At 41.4% G+C, this 17,476-nt stretch overlaps 1 protein-coding gene across 1 annotated transcript; it reads right to left on the bottom strand.

Annotated features, from left to right (window-relative positions):
• Positions 1 to 1,774: 1,774 nt before the first annotated feature.
• eif1axb (eukaryotic translation initiation factor 1A X-linked b) lies at positions 1,775 to 8,048 on the bottom strand. The gene is made up of 7 exons (XM_084341337.1): positions 7,865 to 8,048; positions 7,032 to 7,115; positions 5,064 to 5,167; positions 4,797 to 4,847; positions 3,605 to 3,686; positions 3,116 to 3,207; positions 1,775 to 2,481 (listed from the first exon to the last, which is right to left on the bottom strand). Exons 1-7 carry the CDS (start codon positions 7,878 to 7,880, stop codon positions 2,476 to 2,478), a joined length of 435 nt encoding a protein of 144 aa, XP_084197463.1. The 5' UTR covers positions 7,881 to 8,048; the 3' UTR covers positions 1,775 to 2,475.
• Between the last annotated feature and the right edge of the window lie 9,428 nt (positions 8,049 to 17,476).

Raw genomic sequence — 17,476 nt, 5'->3', positions numbered from 1 at the left:
AAGGTCATGTGTTCAAATCCAAGTCTGCTGCAGAGACATTAATATTTTCTTTGGATTTCTTAAAGCAACATTTAAAATGTAGCTGATGCATCAGCATCATGTTTATGCTGTGCCCCTGGTACTCTGGTCATTTGCTTTCTTACATATTGGACCTTTAAACCTTTGTATAACAATTCACATTGATTTGAAGGGAAATATTAAAAAATAAAACTGTTATATTCTAATATTTTGGGGGAATTTCTCAGCCATTGGGAGTTTAAAACCGGATTAAAAACAAAATACGTTGAAAACAACAGACTCTTTGTAAGATCTGTACCAGGATTTCTCTACATAGACATCAGGGCCTCAGGATCTCGCCAAGAAACTTTCCAGGGACAAGATTTTGGGAGAATTAAGCAAAATGTTTTGGGAAAGAAAACTCAGCAGTAAAAGTAATTTTCATGCCATTACAGGAGAAGAGAAGGTCAAAGAACACAGATATAGGAAGTGGTGTAAAAGAGTACCCAAAGTCATACTAGAGTAAAAGTATGTTAAAATATTACTTTGGTAAAGAGTGAATGTCAGCATCATGTATAGTGCTTAAAGGTCTTTTACTTAAGTATCAAAGGTACGAATGAAAGTGAATTACACATATTTATATAGTGTATACCGGTACTTTGGGTCAAAGTTACCCGCCTGACCAATTATAATTTTATCACATTGCTGATTAAGTAAATTAATTTGAAATCTGCTACTTTGGATCTGATGCAGCAGGTAACCTGCAACGTAACTTGTAGCATAAATGTAGTGGAGTAAAAAGTACAATATTTACTTTCAAAATGTAGTAATGTGGAAGTATTGTGGAAATACTCAAGTAAAGCACAAGTACCTTTAAAAATGTACTTGTGTAAAAAAATGTACACTGCTTTGCTCAAGGACACATCATTTTTTTGTCTTCTCTCCAATAACAAAAATAGCAACAGAGCTGACATGTCGTCCCCGTCACCTCCCCGCAGACCTGAACGCTCCCTGCTTGGCGCTCTGAAGGGCGTGAGGCCGCTTCATCAGAGCGCTCCGTCCACTTTAGCACAACCTCGCCACCTTCAGACCTGCACAGGAAGTGTGCCAAGCACCCAAAAACCAGTATGCCAGGTCATTGGAGTTAAGATCTTTATTGGAAACCCAGCCTTCAAACATAGTACATTTCTTTTAATCAGTTACAGCAAGAGCAGCAACAGGCCCCATGTGATCTAGAGCAGTGGTTCCCAAAATGAGGTGCTGGGCCCCCTCAGGGAACATGGAAAATAAAGTATTGTTATTAGACTTTCTAGAGGTTCTGAGAGTGTGTGAGACTTTCTGCTCTGACGTGAGGTTTTACTGGTGTGTGTGAGTCTGAGTCTGTGGTGAAAAAAGGTTTGGGAACCGCTGGTCTAGCATGAGACGGAGCGGCCGACCGGGCCGAGCTTCACGGCGCGTTGAAGCCACAGAGCGAGCAGCCAAGAGTTCAAAACAGAACATGGAAACAAAAACAGACAGCAACACAAATAAGGGAAACAATAGAAAAATACATTTCTCAATCTTCTTTTGATTTCAGGGGGGAGGGATCGCCTTCGTTCGGCCGTGGTTCAATCCAAAACGAGCAAATAGTTCATTGTAATAAGTTGTCAGAGGAATACGACGTTAACAAAAGTGAAAAGATACAGAGACGTACTCGGTGTTAGCATCTTACTCCTGTCAAACTGTCTCACAGGCCACAGCTACGATGATACAGACTGCCAAAGGAACAAATACACAAAATGGTTTATCTTTTTATTGGCGAATCCAGAGATTCTGTACTTGCTGCTAAATTCCACATAGTGTGAAATCAATATAAATACATTTTAAAAAGATGACGCATTTGGTGTGAGATATTTAGCAGTAAAGAAATCAGTGTGAGCCTCCTCTAAATAGTGAGTGTTTCTTTGACTATACAAGAAGAAAAAGAAGACCTCTATGATGAGATTTGCCGTTTTGTTGATGTTGGAAGCAAGAAGGTGGAAGTCTAGCAGTGCTCCAGATATTCACCCTAAATATGATGCTGGTGATCAGCCTACTCTGATTCTCCAATCCAACTGCATGAAGGCAGAAGAAGCAAACTGTGTCGCTATCAGTCGGCAGGCAGCCTGGTTGCCCTCCTGTTGCTACGAGTGATGACTGAGACAGTCGTACTAAAGCAGCATCATTCATGTTCATTCATGTTCACAATAAATTCAAAGTACTGATGTTGTTTTCTCCCCTACGTGAAATGCACTTGAAGTTCTTCAAAACAACAAAGACGTCTACTGATGATTACAAAATGAAATAAACTGAAACATACTGTATATTAATAAACTGTATTGGATTGGCATAGGCTGATCTCAATAAAAAATAATCATTATCGGTGCGGTGTGTCGGCTCAAAATATCCCAATCGGAGCATCTCTAGTAAAATCCGCCTTCCTCCTCCAGTTGCAGGTCTTTAGATCTGGAAGAGAGAGAAAACAGATTTAACTTTCTGTTCTGCACTTTGAAAACAGTCAGTTTCGGAGCTCATCTCTTGCAGTTTTAAAGCTTTTATTGTGTTAGAAGAGAAAATATTTTACCATTGATTAATGTGCCAAATACTCAGTCAATTAATGTTTTAAATGTTTGGTCTATAAAGGGTCATTAAATATGCCCCCTCAGTTCCCACAGACCAAAGTAGAGTCCGACTAATATATTAGTGTTGCCTGATATGTGTCGATATGAAAACTGTTTTTATAGATATTATGATGCAGGTAAAGATGCTTGAGGTAGTTTATAATTATTAAATTCTAAGTGAAGTTTACTGTTTCAGTGCATTCATGTCATTTTAGGCAATAAAGCTTATTGATTAGACTGCAAGATATCCCGCCTCTGTTACACATCTTTGTCAATAACCACATTTAAGGGAACATAATGTACATGTTGTACATGTCAGCTGTTATTATTGGGATTTTTCAATTCTTAATATCAGCCCCAAAACTCCACTCTGCTTTAGTTTAACGTTACTATGTCACCAGATTTTCCTTCTTCTTTGTTTGAAGAAAAAAATTAGGGTTAATGTCTCAAACTATATCGATAAAATAAAGGGAGCTTACATCATCAATGTCCTCATCATCATCGCCAATGTCATCAAACTGGATCTCATCGTCGTCTCCTGGTCCGAAGGTGTCTGTCTCGTTGATTTTGGCTGTGAGAAGAAAGAAAATACTGTTTATGTTCATGTTAAACAAATGTTTCTACAACAGTGTGATGACCTGACAGCTGAAAGTGACATGAATACTGCACGTTAGAAGTGAAGAGACCTCTGCTGTTTAAAATCAGAAACTGCATGTGTTGTTTCACCGACTCCACCATCACTAAACTATGTAAATTATGAAGGACCACAGCGATGACATCAGCAGTTTGGTGATGTTACAAACAGGTTTGCTTTGGACTAAAGGTAATCCTCATTGTATCCGTCTGAGCCGAATAAACAGTGTTTACCTACAACCTATAAATAAATTCCTGGACTTGTTTCACTACAATGGCGTTCAGTTTTCGGGTCCAGCAGCTGTGCTGTCGGCATGACGTGCAGTTTAACTCACCGTGCTCTGGCAGCTCTCCGTAGGCTTTCAAACTGCGAGCCTCGTCTGCGTTATACTTGAGGATGACATCAGCTTTGTTATCCTGAAACACAAGGTGAGGTACGAGTGTTTAGGTTAAAACGTGTTTTAGTGACAGAGGCATATACATGTGGCTGAAAGACACAGAGCTGTCAACTGAACATAACCGTACCAAAACCAGTAAACATTAGTAAACGACAGTCATGGATAAAATGACATTATTTAGCCAGATATGGTGATCGGAAACCACTTGTGTTCATCACTGTAGGACCAGAAATATATGACTGAACCTACTAATCTATAGCTACATGTGTTAATCATTCTGGTCTGTAAGCAGTCGCTGAAAATAAATAAATAAAAAAACTTTTTCTCCCCTTGACAGATTATAGAAGAAAATTCAGGGCTGGTAGATCTTTTTAAGAGTAAAACTTGAGCAGTTTCAAGGTACCTAAAGCAAAAGTTTCCAGACTTCTGCAGCATTTATCATCACGTCTTTATTGTTAGTATAAATGCGGCTGCGTAAAATGAAGTTTATAGAAATCCATTACGCCCACAGGACTCAACGCATGCCGTCAGTTTGTTCATTTTATCAGCTCCTGATAATAACTTTGTATGTTTTGATCATGATTATTTAACGCTTTAACGCAGAAATCACACATCCCATCGATTTAATACCTTGTAAGGGATTCAAAGAATTTTAAATTGTGATCTAGAAGAAATTACAAACCAAAGGAGGTTTACTACAGTTTGAACATGTTCTTGATTTCTGTTAAAAGTTGAACAGCTGCATTTTGTACAACTTGACAATTTAGGGGTTTTTTTTGTTTTGTTTTTTAACGGGGTGTTTAATACAGAGTCACAATAATCAAGACCGGATGGAAAGATAAAGCAATAATGAATTCCTCTAAGTGAGTACCAGACTAAAATAATAAAAAAATAAGATAAATTATTCCCTTGTAATGGTTTTAAAGGTTCAGATGTGAGCAGGAAATTCACTCCATGATCTTTGTATTTGAAACACTCAGCATGTTTCTCAAAGACAAAAAGAAAATGATATGATATGTTGCTACTTATTAATCTGAAGATGGCAACACCAGCTGTGCCGTCTCCTCACAGTGAGGGTCAGCTCTGTGTCAACAGTCTGATCTGTGTCATGCGTGAGCGACCAACACACCTGGTAATCTCTCAGGCCGACCAGGATGATGTCTGACGTGTTAATCCAAACCTGGAGGGAAACAAAACAGAGCGCCGATTACCCCGTGTCATACAGCAACGCGCTGCACTTTGTGACCCTCACACACAAGGTCAATAGAGTCCATACGGCCACATCAACGGTGGCTGACTGACCATTGAGAACACGCCGACTCAGCATTACGTCAGGGGGTTTCCTGTGTGTGCTGGAGGGGCAAAAGGTGCGAGAGGACGTCCAGGACATTCCTACCTTTTTCCGGAGTTTTCCTCTGATGTGGCAAAGCCGCTTGGTTCCATCAAAGCACATGGCCTCCAGACGACCGTTCCCCAGCATTTTAATCACCTGAGCATATTCTGGAAGACACAAGAGGGCAGAGGAGGGTTGATCCAACGTCATAAACTGAGCAAAATGAGCTTAAAATTAGACACTGGGATGCTGTATTAACCAAGTACTGAGCCACTTCTGAAGCAGATGTTTCTGTTCTACCAAAAACACGACAAAAACCCAGAAAGGCACTCAGTAGAGCGCATAGCTCCGCCGAGGCCCAACAGACCACTTTATCCACATCAAATTGTACTCACTCATCAGCTGAATAAACCTGATTTTTCTCATCAAGATCCATAAACTATTCCCTGAAAACCGTCCTCCGTCACAATGTTCAAGAAAGGAAAAATCAATGGATCAGCACCAAAAGTTAATGGAGTCTATTATGGGCCGAGACCCATCCTCAGGACTCGAACAACGTGCCACTGCGGCGAGGACGCAGCCTCTGTACATGGGACGCTCCTAACAACCGAGCTACTGTGGCGCCCCGACACTGACAGTCTCATGTTGTTTGCTACACGTGTGAAAGGGCAACTGTGTCCAGAACTGGTATGTGGAAACAGCTCTTGTTTTACAGGAACAAAATATAATTTTATTTGATAGAAAAGTGCAACAACATAAGAGGCCTCAGCATCACCGGTGTCCTAATCCTGATTAGAATATTTACTGTTTTTACATTTTCATTCAGGTGACATCCATGCTTTAACTGAAAAAGACCAACTGTGTTGACTAATCAATTATACAAACGTCCTCAAATTTCTCACTTTTGCGTTAGTATTTGTAACCTCTGCTCTAAAGGCATGACGTAAACCTTGCCTCCACTACCTGAAGGTGTTCCTTACACCAGCAGTGCCTCCTCCACACACTGGGCTCACGTCCACGCCATCAGGGATTTTGGCAGGACTGAGCACTGCAGTCAAAGCCCTGAACTCTAACTGCTGACTGTTACTACCATCTAGTGATGCTCACACTACCACTGTCCACTGCGTGTTAAAAAATTATGTTTCATATTGTGCAGATTGTATTAGGTTATAAGTCGTTGACTAAGCACTCTTTTCTGTTATTTGTATTGATGATCAAACGTGTTATTCATCAAGCAAAGCTGCACAACATTAGCCGTCATTACATGGACAATATTTCTTCAATCTCACAATCAATGTAATCAGAGATTCAAACATGCACCAAAGCATCCTATCAGAATAAAACCTTTTGGACATGAGCAAAGTGGTTCTGCCCAGTGCGAAGCAGCTAATCTGCCAGAAATGTAACAGATGGATAAGAGTAAGAAGCCTGTTAACTTGTACCGTTTTGACATTTAGCCTTGTAAGAGGCAGCTCCATTCATCTTTCAAACACTTGACTGTGGAGGCGTTTGACAAACTTTAAATCTTTTAAGATCTCCAACAGACCTGTCCTGTTTTGCTACCTGTGTGTTTCTGTCCTCCCTGAAGCAATGTCACCTAATTTTACCCCTCACATGAGGCGAACATGCACAGAAATATAATATTTATTCCAACCAGAGAACAGTCTTAAGATTTCATCCTACTGTTGGGAGAAAACCAGAACATATTCCCAATCGAGCAGCTTGAACCAGGGATTTTTTTTTCTCTTTATTTGCTTATAGTCTGTTATTAATTCACTATTGAAATGTTTCCAACTACTAGATTTTGTCAGTTTTTCTGAGACTAGCCTCCGCTCATATACTTTCTAACCCCAGCAACATCAGCTGGTTTCTTCAGGGTTACTCCAGTGACCCATGATGACCTGTTCAGACAGGTTCATTCTGTGTTGTTGAGTTGTCTTTAAATAAGTGTTACAACACTTTTTCCACATCCAGGGTAAAGACAGCGAGTGATGGATCCGTCCTCCATCCAACACCAGAACCAGTACTCACCCTGTCCATCCTCTTTGAACACCAGCTCTCTCTTCTCAGACTCATTCTCGTTCTTTCCACGTCGCCGATTCTTTCCTCCTTTACCTAAAAACAGAAACAAAAAGAGAGTTCAGTTAATGTTGCCCACTTAGTTACTATGGATCTTTGTTAGCTCCTGGTTCCAGCTGGTTCTACTTCTCTTCGTGTCATTTCTAGCTGACACACTTCCTCATAAGATGATCGGCCTGTGAACGATTATTACCGCAACACCCATTTAAATGCCACTATCGGCCGCTTTCTGCCTGACTACAGAAGATAAGAAATTACAAGAACAGCAACTATGCTAACGTCTAAGTTTACCTTGCTAGTGCGCTAATCGAGTCACATTATAGAGATGTAACATTTTTAGGGATACTTAAATAAGGCCCTCGAGTGAGTTTTATAACCTGGTACAAGTTTACCTGGGGTTATCAGTGATCAATTTCAGAGCAATAAAGTCGCAGATGTCCAGGCCAGACCGGGGTGCGGTTTAACCAGCAACTAGCTAGTTAGCTGTGTCGGCTAACAAGGGAATTACATTACCGAATATGTTAGCTAGCTGGCTAGTAGATTCAAAGTGTTGAACAAGTTTACCCGGACTAAACTAACTTCATCCTTATCGCAGACAGATTCCCGTGTAGAGACTAAGTTCCCCTCAGCTGACGGCTGCGTGAACGACTCTAGTTCATGATGCTAACTAGCGTTAGCTGGTCGGTGTCACGTTTTCACTGCGTGTGTCTTCGCGGCGGGCTCGACACCGCGAAGACAATTAACAACACTGAAAACGTACATTAACGTCGTCCTCCTGTTCTTACCTTTATTTTTGGGCATATTCTTTCACGCCTCGGTCACGTTAGTCCCGCTCGGTAGAAACGAATCACGGTTCAACAACAAATGCTTAAGATAAGTCAGCGACAGCGCGGCTCTAAATTGACTGAACAGTACGAGAAGCTAGCTAGCGTTCGTCACCGCTGAGTCCGTCCGCCGGTTTGCGCATGCGCTCGCTGGCACATTCAAAACGCCGTTGCTTTATTGTAATAAGTGATTGTGACAGAGACAATAGCCCAGGTCCTCCATGAGCGGCTCCGCGAAAACAATTAAACTTATTAGCGGCGGAACGAGTGGACAAATACTTCAGTAAAAGTAGGAGTAGGCTTTGTAATGTTAAAATACTCTATTACGAGTAAAAGTCATGTGTGTAAAGTAAAAGTAGACTCGGTAAAGTGGCGATTATACATTTTAAATTAAGTTAGTGAAGGTTCATAAGTAGGTGGTACTCAGTGACGGAATGTAACCAAGTACATTTACTCAAGTACTTACTTAAGAACAATTCTTAGTTTTTATTTTATAGCCAATCGGGTTAAAACAAAATTGCTTATTTATGCGTAAATATTCGTATGTGTGACTTTCACTTTTACCAAAGGAATATTTTTAACACCATATCTTTACTTTAAACTTTGACTTTTGTGTACTGGTAATACTGGAACCTAGTATCCATGTCCCCATGTGTCGTTGAGACAATAAATTCCGTGTTATGTGATTGAAAATGTCTTGAACTGGATTAATTTGGCTGAACATTGTAGTTTTCAAGGTGTTAATTGTTGAACGCACTAATACATGTACAGTCCAGCAGATGGCGCTAAATGAGAACATGTGGCTGCCAAACGCGATACAGCTCCATAGAAGAAGGACAAGCTGGCTGTGAAGTCTCGCGAGAGTTGAGTTGTTGCAGGAAGAAATCGGTGTAGTCCTACATGTTTGTTTGTAGGAGTACAGAAAGTGTAGTTTAGTGTTAACTAGGATTTTTTAAGAAAACAATGGTTCGTGGTTGTGTATTTCCAAACTGTGGCAACAAGATGACGAGAAACACTCCGCAGAGCTTCCACAGACTTCCTGTGGGAAACAGGAGCGTCCTGAAGAAGTGGCTAGGTGTGCTACAAATGGACACTAACGCATCTGTCCACGCACTGCGCCACGCAGACTATCGGGTCTGTAGCGATCACTTCGAGCGGGAGGACTACTGTCAGCCGCACCGGAGGAGACATCCCATCCCCAAGCACTTCTTCCTGAAGAAGTATGCAGTTCCCAGGGCGAAGGAGCTGGCTGACAGGCTGGAGGTAATGTCATCAGCTGGAGCTGCTGTGCTGACCTGACATCAGTACACACAGCGGAGTGACGACACAACGAGGACCAGTCACTCATTAACCCGGTAGCGGGATTGGTGCGCAGTTGCCCCAAAGAAGAGAGAGTAGCTGGACCAGTGACGTCTCCACGAGTCAGTCCGGATAAAAAACAAACATGAGAAAATAAGGTTCAAGGGGTGAAAAGTACAGAAATGTACCTTTAAATACTCGTATTTACCTGGAAATCGCATGTAAAGCTTCTAAAGGGAAGTCTTCTTTGATTCTGGGGGTAAATGATGCTGCAGCACCTTCATGCCGACTTGATGACATCAATGATAATTATGATAAAAAAGAAAAAAAAAAAACTACTGATTTCATGCAGCACACTTAGTTTGATTGGTAATGTTTTACGTGTAAATCAAACAGACAATAGGGTCATTGATTGATGGTCCCTAAATCAGCCTCCAGGGCAGCCTGAGGTTCTGGGAGCTGAGCTGACCGTCCTCCTGCTGCCAACACTGGGTCCAGAGTGAGTCTGTCCATCATCAGACCCAAAACTAACTTCACCTCAGTACGACACAGCAGCTTCTTTCCTCAGACTCCTCAATTCACACAATTAAAAAGTAGAATTCATTTTATGACTTATCCAACCTGTATAAATCTTAATCCGACCCAGTGGCATTAGGCATTAAAGGGGCAGTTTGTAGTTGTGGAGAAGAAATGCAACCTCAGAAATGTAATATTTACATTATTAATGAGGTAATAATACAAGCTCAGAAATAAGTATTTTTTCCACAACTGAGTTTATCTGTTCTCAGAGAAAAACACTCCCCTAAAACAGTGTTTGAAGCTAGAAAGGTGGCGGGGTCCGCCTGCACACAGCACAGTTCCCAGTGTTTCTCAGACTGAGTGCAGCGTTGTATTCCTCCGCGCCACCAGGGGGCGCGCTGTCCCCGCGACGCGCCGCTGATGTTTTTTAATTTCCCAGAAAGAAAATAGACATTTTGGTTTCAGCAGAGCTCCTGATGTGTAGTTTCGCTCCTGCACCGAGCACTGATCCACTCTCTTCTCTCTCGGAACATTTAGCTGTGCTTCGGCTGTGTGCTTCTTCCGTTAAACAGCCATCTGGCGCCGAGGTTAACAAGTAACGCTGTAGATTTTCGCCAGGAACTTGCAAGTCTGCACGTTAGCTAGCTACCGTGTTGCTAAGCTAGCCGCAGTGTTGTTCCCAGCTAACCTGGTCAGCGAGGTTCGGCTGTGATGGCTGCCTCCAGCAGCAGGTCCATGGTGAGTGTCGGTCAGCGTTTATTTACGAGAGAAAACCGCTCAGTAGGGAACAAAGTGACGCTGCTTCTGTCTGGACCTGATAAAACAGAACATCACACGTGTTAAAACAGGCTGACATCATAATATTTACCTTAAACATGTGCTTTAGAGTCATTGATTATTTCGTCGTTAGTACTTTCAATTAAAGGCTGTTAGATGATAATCCTCTATTCTCCTCTTTAGAAAACATTTAAAACAGGCAAAAACAACAGAAGCAGAACATGAGATGAATCACTTCAGGTAGAAATACACAGAGAGGAAGGAACTGAACAAACATGATTTGCAGGATTTGAATTGCATTAAAACATCTTAAACATCTATTAATGGATAACTTTGAATGTAGCACTTTCTGTTTTGTGTTTTATACATGAATGCATGTGCTACTGGAGCTGCTATCGTCCAAAGAAAGATCCTTTAGATCTGTAAAACAGATCAGAGGAAACACCAGTGAAAAACACTGCAGGACTCGTCAGTTAATCTTTTAATAATTTGTCATTTCTTGGTCTGTGACATGTCAGAAAGTAGTGGAAAGGTGCATCGTAATGTCCCAGAGGTAAAGGTCAGGTTTTGTGACGGCTGAGAACTTTGTACAAATAGAGAAATTCAATTTCAGTTTCTCAAATCTGTCCAGAGTGAACCCTCTTAACAAACAAATCAATAAAGGATCTCTGAAAAAGAAAACAAACCAACATCTTCCAGGCTGGTGGTCAGCTGATCGACTTCATCACATAGGATAAGAGTCTGGAAGTACAGCTGAAGGCTAATGCTAAGCTAACTGTGCACATGTGAGACATTGTAGCTCATTTTGAGTGTTTTTAAAAAAATTAAGAATCAAAATCATGACACCTCTGATGTGAATCAATGTGGCGGCTGAGAACCTAAACCTCCGTTTCTGTCTTGTTAGACGTCTTCTGGAAACCTGGCAGTCGGAGGCGCTGCTGCGGTGAAAGCGACGTCGTCCTCAGTGGTGTCAGGAAATGGAAACTGGGACGGTGCAGGTGGGATGGACCAGATCACAGTGGTGAGAATAGACGACACACACATTGCAGAGGAGCAGTCTCATGACGTGGGGAAGGGTAAAGACGAGTTTGCAGAGTACTACGACATGGAGTACTCTGTGCCTGGCGAGGACGAGGTAGAGGAAGAGGAGGACAGTGTGTTTGTCATTGAGTATTCAAATCCTGAAGAGGAGGGAGAGAGCTACCAGTTCACCATGTCTGTGGATCGACCGCTCCCGGCCAAAAAGCCAGCAGACAGACATCCTGTGGTCAACGACGGCGCCAGACCTCCTCTACCTGTGATGTCCAAACTGTCGAGGCCACGACAACAGCTGACGCAGAAGAGGAAGCTGATCTCAGAGGAAGAGGTCAAAAAGGAGGAGGTCAAAAAGGAGGAGGTCATCAGCAATAAGAGCGTGTTAGAGCTCGGAGAGAACTACAGCGATGTGATGGAAATGAATTCAGGCGCAGGTAAAGGACTGGTGTGCACACTGTGCCCTCCGCCCGGCCGGCTCTTCAAGAGAGGCTCCGGTCTGGCTGTGCATTTAAAACAAATGCACCTCATGGTGGAGAAGAAGACGTTCTTCTGCACGTCGTGCCATCAGAGGGTTCGCTCTCAGATCGAACTGGACGCACACACAAAGCGCCACGCCAACCAGGACGCAGTGTTCACCTGCCACCTCTGCCCAGCAGAGACAGAAAACAAAACGGAGGCGGAGAAGGGGGCGTACAAAGGGTCGAAGATGGGTCTGAAGGCACACCTGGAGAAGGAGCACCCGGGCGTCATCCCGCGCTGCGACATCTGCAACAAAGGCTTCAGGTCGCTCGCGTCGTACCTGGCCGATCAGTTCAGGCACGTCGGCAAGTCGCCCTACTACTGCGGCAAGTGTCAGATCTATGAGATGACTGAGAGGGGGCTGAGCGTTCACGTCAAAAACCACAACAAGAAGCAGAAGCAGCAGGAGGCGTCTGCCGGAAACCACCTGCCGACGCCCGAAGTCCCCACCGTCGCTGATAACTCCGCCACAGACGACTCTGACTTCTGACACGTCTGGTCTTTCAGATGAATTCTGAGTTTTTAGACTAAAGCAGCAGCTCAGCGACCTCCTCTTCGTCAGAGCGACGTCTGACGTTTATGCATCTTTGAGTAAACTGAACTGAACTTTGAACACTGTTGTTTGTTTTTCATCAAATTTAGGAACATTTTCTCGTGATCGCACTCTTGTTTTAAAATTGTGCCATGTGGCGGAGACTTCTACCTGCGGCGTCCGCCAGTCGTGTGTCCAGTAAACACAGTTTTGTCAACGAGGAATTGAAGGAAAATCACGTTGTTTTCACAACCTGCGTCTTCAAGCTGATTGGATGTTTGTTGTTTTCTCAGCAGCTTCACTTTCAAGGAAAAGAACCAATCATGATGTTTGTTTACAGTCACCCTTGCATCATGCATACAGTTACATTTCTTTTTTTATGATATTATTTCAAAGTGTATACATCTAACATCACTCACTAACGTTAGCTGGAGAGTTTACCTCAAACTAGCAGTAGCATCTGTTGGCTAAATTTGGTTTATCAAAGATGCTAGCAGCGCAACACAGTGCATGACATAAGCAGCATTGTGTTGAACCGTTTATCTTTAGACGTAACAGTTGCAGCTAGAAATGACGACAGAAATAAACCAGTTTACTGATTCCAGCCGCCAGCAGGCGTCTGTTGTGGGTCCTGAAGCTAATCGACTTTCTACTGGATCCTTAAAGCTCACTACTCACCACAGTATGTCTTAGAGAGACATGAAAAAACAACTTAATCGGTGGTACAACTGCAAAAAAACAGAGATAAAGGGCAGCGGTGTTCCCTTTTCCTCAAAAGGTAGAAAAACTACAACAACCAGAATGCACTGCACCAGACCAATCAACACTCGAGATGATGGGCTGCGAGTCCATTTTGAAACAGGAAACAGTGAAGCAGCCAGCTGGTGACAAACAATACGGTCTTACAGCCAAACGTTACACTAACATGCGTCTGAACACATTTTAGGAGACGACGAACACGATCGTGCCTCCAGTTTAACAGTACAGAAACACGATGGTGACAACTTCACGTCCATCATCTCTTCACTGTCCACTAAAACATGTTTCTGAATGAATTTGAGGCAGAAACAGGCGGGCAGTTTATTTCAGATGAACCTTTTTGATCCCGCTTGAATTGTGATGAATTGCAGCGATACTGTCGAGTATCAGAAAGTGTCTCGTCTTCCGATACCAGAGGAGTTTGTCTCGTCAGCGTCAGCATGGATGTCACCACGTTACGGAAGACCTTAACTTAGGTTCATCAGTCGAACATATAGTTTCCTCTGTTTTCTGTGATAACGAGTTACTTTTTTTTTTTTAATATCACAAGTTTTTAATGTCATCATCAGGAGATAACGAGATCATGACGCACGCTGCTCTGTGGGTGTTTGGAGCTTCAAAGCCGACCACATGGACTTTTTATGATTTCTTGCCTTTAATAACTGGTGCTATATAGTCTGACTTTAATCAGTTGCTACACTGAAGATGCCATGTGTTCATGCTGGTATGCTGCTGCTTTGAGGAATAAGAGGGAACGACCTTTTTGTTATCACAGGAAAATAAACTTGTTTTGTCGAGATCTAGAGAAAACAATCTCGTTATCTGAGGAAGACGGCGCCTGTTATTCAGCGATAAAGGCATAAATAACTCGTTATCACAGGAAAACAGGAAATGATACGTTCGTCCCGTGACCGCTGTTTAATGTAAGATTTTGCTAAAACAGATTAAACAAACCTGCAGCATAAAAAATGTGAGATAATTTCTTTGTGCTTATTTTTACCCATTTTTACAAATAATGCGACGGAGCTGCAGGACTCACAACTTAAACTGTGCTCATGAGCAACGTTGAGGATCTTTAGTCCTCAGACACGTTAAAACAAGTGAGTTTAACCAAAAAACCATGAAATGACTCCAGCTGTGTGAGCGTTTCTCCTTTATCTCTGCAGTGAAGCTGCTCATCAAAGACTCAGAACTGATAGAAGAGACGGCAAAAACAATTTAATCAGGGCAGATCTGGGATTATGTTTTTGATTCATCGTTAACATGTTTAAAAATAAGAAGAAAATGCCCGTTAAAGTTTCTTGTGACATCCTCAGATGTTTTGTTTTGTTCAACCGAGCATCCAATATTCAGTTTACATTAATATAAAGCTGAGAACTTTAATGACTGAATCAATTTCCTGTTTCTGCTCTACTGTAAATAAGACTCAGGTTGTAAAAGAAAACGTTTTCATTGAATCCCTCAGTCGTGCACAGTGTTGATGCTGTCGGTGCATGTGTGTGTAAATACTGTATATTCTGTATTACTCATGAGTTACTCCAGTTACAGTAAATCCTTCGCAGCACACTGAGAGAGATCGGATCATTTCGAGTGATGTTTGAGTGCAGATTGACTTCCTGTCCACTCGCTTCATTTCTTCACTGAACAGCTGCAGGTTTCGTCCAACAGAGGAGTGAGGTGATGATCCCAGTATGAATATTAAAGTATTAACTGGCTCCATAAGTGTTTGATATGTAAATGTACACATGAAAGTCTGGTTTATTCCTGTTTTACTGCTTCACTGACGTTTTCCAAAGCACAACTCGGCTTTTAAGTTTAACGATCGCATATTTTCAGGGAGCTGTGAAGATGAACTTTTACGAGAGTAATCCGTCACAGTGAACGCGTCGCCTTCTTCATCCGACCTTTAGTTTCTTTGTTTTCCGTTTTTTATCCTGCCGCTGATGTTTTTTTAAACCACAAAGCTCCTGATTAGTTTTCTGCACTTTTCCTATCATCACATGTTCATTTACAGATGTGTGAGGATTCTGCATTAAAACGTCTGAAAACAACTACACGTTTGTTAAATAACTTTGTCGGTTTGTGTCCTAAATTATCTCAAGTGTTTCCAACAATGTTCAAACCAGAGAAGTTTCCTCAAGGTAACCGTTAGTTTCATCTGGTCGCCTGTTGTTATAACTTCAGGAGAGAGTCAGAGAGAGAGGAAGTCGGAGAACGAGACGAAACATAACGTGAAGAAAACTTGAACATTTGTACCAGTCCAGCACTCAGCAGAGACTCTGGTTCTGGTTCTGGTTCTCTGTCTCCTCTCTGTAACGTTACATTCATGAAGTAAAGTCCATTTCCCCTCCAGCTCCAGTCAGCAGTCAACATTACAGAACAGAACCACCCGACAATGGACAAGTTTCTCTTTTTAAAAGTTTTATTCGTGACTCTCCTGGAAGTTTTAGCGTCAGGCACCAAATGAAACACACCGTCACCTTGAGTGAACTTGAGGATTTCTCTGGGTCTTTTTTAGACATTTTAATGCAGAAAGTTCACATTACATTATATATTTTTAAAAAGCTGAAAGAACAAAAAGAAACGGTGACACATGATCATCGTGATGGATCTCAGAAAAAGCTTTCTGCAGGCTGAGCTGAATCATGTTTCTGTCAGTAAAGTGTAAAAACAGAATGATTCAGGTCGTTTCCTTCTAGAAAAACACCAGAATCCACGAAAATGTCGTCACTACGAAGAAAAACAGGACGGCTGAGTCTTTATTACAGAGTTTAGACTCAGCTTTAACTTCCCATCGTGTCTTGAGCGCGTTGAATCTGCTCTGGAGCTTTGGATCGCACCACACCGTCTTCTCCAGCAGGAGGACTCAAAGTGCTCAGGGTGAAGAAAATATCAGCTCCCCTCAGCTGATCCAAACCATCTACTGATGAAGCTCATGTGATGTGATCCAAAGCTCCTGATCAGCTGCTCAACTGACTGTTCTGTCAGTTTTTATCCATTTAAAAATCATGAAAATGTGAAAATGATGTAGAAAAGTGAAGTGAATTGATAACAGTAAATGAATCAGCTACATTTAAAATATGTTTTTAATCATCTTTAATGATTTATAAAGTGAAAACACCAAAAGTTTGAAGATTTTAACATTTAAAGGCTAAAAAAAATCTATTAATTAACCAGAAAATGAATTGATAGTTTATTAGTGGTTGAGTTTATTTCGATCAATTAAGAGAAATGTTTTGCCTTGAAACAAATAATTTAAAACACCTTTTTTATTATTTACAGTTTGTTACTGAGGTCAAACGAGAGGAAAGTGTTCACGATTTCAAACACAAAGCGGATAAAAGACAGAAAAAATGAAGTTTTGTGGAACAGAAATCAAAAATGTTTCTTTATTATCCTTTAAGTCGTCGTTTGTCTGATTGTTTGACTGAACTCTGCATCACATTAACAGTCAGATTTATCACGTGGAGCCGGTTTGAGTCCAAAATGTTGATTTTAAAACACTGAATACTGAGATGGTTCGACTTGTTCATGAATCAAAACATTTTTATGTTTTAAAGAAATAGCTGTTTTTTGTTGTTTTCATTCTGTCGAGGTCGTAAAATAATAAAGAATAAAAGCAAACATGATTCATGATCGTTTGGATGAAGAAACGAGTGTTAAAGGTGCTAAAATCCCTAAAATATCAACAGAGTTTGGTGCAGAAACGCTGAGATTAAACGTCCTTTGTTGTTTTTTTATGTTTGAGGTGAAAATATATCTGGAATTAAATGTTTGTCACATGTTTTTGTTTTTTAAATTCTTTGTATCAATTAATCTGCAACATTTTCTGTCTGTTTTTTTATTCTCTGACATCATTAAAGGGAAACGCCACTGATTTGTGGAGCTTTGTGTTATTTTATTTTCTCATCATCAATCTGTTTATTTCAAGAACTGATAATATCTCATAAATACTGAGGTCTGAGTTTTGTTCGACTGCTGGTTATAAGACTGTCAGCGCTCTGAGCTGAATGCTAAACACACGCTGGTGTTTATTATTTATAATGAAGATTCTTACTTTAGTTTGTCAGCGTGCTCACATTTGTTGATCTGCACTAAACTGAACGTCCGAAGAGTTTTACTCACATTTTGAC

This window comes from Pagrus pagrus, assembly GCF_965226575.1.
Source record: "Pagrus pagrus genome assembly, chromosome: 20".
Classification (NCBI taxonomy): domain Eukaryota; kingdom Metazoa; phylum Chordata; class Actinopteri; order Spariformes; family Sparidae; genus Pagrus; species Pagrus pagrus.
The sequence above is the reverse complement of the archived record's forward strand: the minus strand, read 5'-3'. Positions and strand labels throughout refer to the sequence as shown.